At 34.5% G+C, this 4,042-nt stretch overlaps 1 protein-coding gene across 1 annotated transcript in view; it reads left to right on the forward strand.

Annotated features, from left to right (window-relative positions):
• Positions 1–2,477, forward strand: part of LOC106525714 (T-lymphocyte surface antigen Ly-9) — a 9,237-nt gene extending 6,760 nt beyond the window's left edge. The window contains exons 6-11 of the mRNA XM_014020038.1: positions 723–815; positions 932–952; positions 1,179–1,199; positions 1,317–1,343; positions 1,428–1,490; positions 1,608–2,477. Of these exons, the coding sequence (XP_013875492.1) occupies positions 723–815; positions 932–952; positions 1,179–1,199; positions 1,317–1,343; positions 1,428–1,490; positions 1,608–1,633 (251 nt within the window). The 3' untranslated portion in view covers positions 1,634–2,477. The remainder of the gene's footprint in view (positions 1–722; positions 816–931; positions 953–1,178; positions 1,200–1,316; positions 1,344–1,427; positions 1,491–1,607) is intronic.
• Positions 2,478–4,042: the final 1,565 nt, after the last annotated feature.

Below are 4,042 nucleotides of genomic sequence, written 5' to 3' on the forward strand. Positions count from 1 at the left end.
TGCCACAAATTCTCCTAAATCACTCGTACGCACAACTTAAGAACAAATCTGTGCGTACGAACGGTTCTTGCATGAGGCCCAATGAGCTGAAGTTGGGTGTAGTAGAAGCTGAGAGTCATGCACTGGGTAAGATCTTTGTGTAACGTTTTGCCGTAAACTACAGATAACACATTTATTTGTATCCTTTCATTAATTATTAATAGAAATATTTTATTAATTTATTAAAACAAAAAAAATCTATATACAATAAAAAACAAAACACTTTATAAATGAAATGAAAGAAAGCAGAGAGAAGGAAATATCTTATACTATCTGCCCCCTTTTTAAAATAAATGTAAATAATAATACAAACGTTTTATAGACAGCATCAGGTCCATTATCTGAACAACAGCTTATRTCGATACATACTACTTAGTATCATATTTTTTTCAATAAACTAGCTTTTATCAGCTTTTTAAAGAATAGGTTCTGGAAGTTTATCATCAAGATTATTCCATAAACTGATTCCTTGAATTACAGTACAATGTTCCTTTAGGCCAATACAAAACAGAGGGTTTTTAAAAAAAAAAATTCTGTTCCCTTAAGATTATATTGACTCTCTCTTTACAGGTCATATATTTTAATGAGCATTATATATAACTTCTACCAAATCTTAAAACTTTCAACTGATGAACTAGTCTATTTGTTGGATGACCATAATGTTTTCTGGACCACAAATTCAGATTCGGRCCTGAACATCTCCACGGGAATCATAGTGTTTGTGTGTCTGCTGGCTGCGGTGCTGCTGCTGGCCGTCGTCCACAGGGTGAAATCAGGTGACAACTCTCTGTCTGCTTGTTTAATCTCACCGTCTGCACAATTAATCTGCATTTGTTTGCTCCATCRTTGTTTGAAGTCATAATCATGTTGGTTTTCTGTTTTTCTTCTGCAGGAGGCTGGTTCTATGAAAAATGTAAGTAAACAGAGTTGATTCATATTTACACTTTAAAATGTTGACTTTGAGGATAAGAAAAGCTGCTGCTATGAGTTCAGTGCGATCACTGTGAGGTTTTGTGCTCATCTACACGAAGCTGATCCTTACTAGTGGGGATTTGGACTAATTTAAAGTACAAGAAATAAAACATTAAATTTGCCTGTTTATTAGATATTTATATCTGGGTCTGATTCTCTCCCTGCAGCATCCATGCCTTGGGAAGGAGGTAAGAAACTTATTGAAATTACTTCTTAGTTGTAAGTCAAATCTCTTCAAACGCAGCAGCTGGGTGTTTGTGAATTTATCTGTGCTCTTTTTTTCTGTCTTTTGTTGTGTTTTTAAGAGTTCTGGAGAAAGAACGACAGGCAACGTAAGTTTACACATCCGTGTATTTCCTCTGTTTGTCTTTATAGTTTCAAAGTTGACATCTGTATGCTTTTATTGTGAAAACCAGAGGTGGATACTACCGATTCCAATGGGACCACCACGCTGCAGCAGCAGAAGGGGGACCCAGGTGGTAAGATGCAGCTGAAAAACATCCCCTTTACGACTAATTACTGTCAAATTTAGCCATTCAGTGTTAGTTTGTTGCAAAAGGATGGAAACCTTTTTCCTTTATTTTGTCAATTTGCAGAAGAAGAAGCAGGAGCAGAGAACTGAACCACCTAAAGGAGCCTGAAACTGAAAATCCACCACATTCACATGAAAACTGAATTTATATATCTATATATATATTTTAGTCTTTAAAAAACTAAGTGTCTTTTCATTGATGCAAAAGCAACACAATTTGCTGCTAAATTAGTTGAAAATGTTGAATAATTGAGCATCTTTTGTGTGGGTTATGTGTTTTGACATTTTCTGGCAGCACTGAGAACAACCAACCTGAAGTGATGATAAAAAACAAGTTCAAGCCTCGTCTTTTACTCGACTGTTACATTTAGATGTGTTAACAGGAAACACGTGCTTTACGCAGCTTCAGAGAACAGCTTTAACTTGTAGGAAATGGTTTGCAAAAAAGGAATGATCAAGATTAGAGTGAAGCAAAAGGGAAGAAAACGTCTGGCTTTAAAGCTGATCTTTCTGATCTGATGAGATTGTTTTAAGTTGGAGGAGTTAAAAAAAAAGGAAGATTCTGCTTCGTTTGAGCCTCCATCTTAACCAACAATCACAGCTTTGTGCAGCAGCAGCYTTACATGTCTGGTGACTAAGTGTGTTTTTGTGGTTTTAAAATTTCTTATGCAGTCTTTTTTTGTAAGCTCCTTAATGTTTTCTGTTTTTTTTTAAACTTTTATCTAAGAGTGTATGCATTTTTCAACCCAATGTGTGTTGAWATGCAAATGTTTTTTTAATGTATTTGAAAGAGACCCTCTTAAAAAAGGTATCTTTCTTGAGAAAATAAGGAACTGAGATGTTAGTACTCCACTAGATTATTATGTTATGAGGATACCAAGAATGTAACGTAACCAAATGTTTAACCGGTGAATAAAACCTGTCTTTATAGATGGTTTTTGTATTGTGTTGGTTTTGAAGCTAATGAACCTCTTCCTCTGTTCAACCTCTAGAGGACAGCAAATCCCCACATCACTGTCAGATAGAAAAATAAAACATTTTAGGCCTTTGCGAACCCATCAGTTTGTTTTTGTTATTAGCTACAAATGATATTGGACACCTTAAAGATTAACAAACAGGATTTCAGTTGGTTTGAAAGCCTGGTTTTATTATAGGATGAAGTCACTCTGTTGACCTGAGACTCCTGTTTATCTATTAACAGTTGTTTCTCAATATTTTTTTATTCTTTTTTTATTCTCTATTTTATTTGTAACAATTATATACACAACAAAACAAAAAAAAACGTGCAATGAAATATAATCAAAATAAAATGAAAGGCAGCAGCAGAAGAATAAATCTTATATCTGCTCCTTTTTTTAAAACCCAAAATATGTTCCAAAAAAAGGTAAATTACCACAAAAATCAAAACAAGTGAAAAAAAACTAAAAAAGCTAAATTTAAAATACCAACTCATAAGAACAATTAGCATGAATTTACTTATGTTTCTCCATATTTCTTCAGAATACTAGATTTTATCAATATTTAGCACAGTCTGTGCATCACCTCGTGTTGCCAATAAACCCACCCCTGTGTGCAGCTGCACAAACACTTCTGCTTAGAAAAAAGAAGGCAACCTGCTTAGAAATTCTTAAGAAACAATAATCTTGTCTTGAGTTTTCCAGCTGAGACAAATGGTTGACTAAAGACAAACTCCATCCTTAAATGAGCTTTTATGTGCATATCAGTAGYCCAGTTTTGAATTGTATTTTAGATTTCTTTACAGGTCGGATTACTCAGTCCTTCGTTTTATCTTATAAGACGTTTGTTTCAACAGCTGTCGAAGAAGCCTAGAAATTCATGTGTGGACATGCAGCTCTTCAGGTGGTTGGGTAAACAAAAACAAGGTGAAAACWGGTTTTTTAATGTAGGACAATAAGAGCAACATAAAACCTGGAATGCTTAGAAGGAAAAGATAATATCTACAATGTACATGTTGGTTTAGTGTTCTTTGCTGTACGATTCAAATACATTAGAGAAAACAAATCTTATACACTTGGAAAGCCTGTTCATTTCCCTTTTAAATGGCGCCACATTTGTAAGGAATATGCATTAATGGAATAAGCAGCAGAGCTGAGTATGTAAGTTGCACATGAAAATTTTGCAAAATCTTCTGTGCCAAACAGATTATTTTTTAATAACACTTGTYATGAGCTTCTGGTACCTCCAGGTGCCTCATATAAGATTTATTACCAAGAAGCATTGTTGCAACAAAGAAATAATCTACCAAACACAAATTTTCTTAATTTTTGTTCATTTAGCATAATCTTTCTAACTTACTTTTCAATCTAGGATTTCTAACAAGTGTCTTGAGAAATAATCTTTTGTCTCATCACTCAAAGTTTCCTTTAATATTGACCATTTGTCTCCACCAGGTACTCCCTTCATATCAGGGGTGTCAAACTCCTGTCCTCGAGGGCCGCTATCCTGCATGTTTTAGAGGTTTTCTTGCACCAACACACC

This window comes from Austrofundulus limnaeus, unplaced genomic scaffold, assembly GCF_001266775.1.
Source record: "Austrofundulus limnaeus strain Quisiro unplaced genomic scaffold, Austrofundulus_limnaeus-1.0 Scaffold238, whole genome shotgun sequence".
In the NCBI taxonomy this organism is placed as follows: domain Eukaryota; kingdom Metazoa; phylum Chordata; class Actinopteri; order Cyprinodontiformes; family Rivulidae; genus Austrofundulus; species Austrofundulus limnaeus.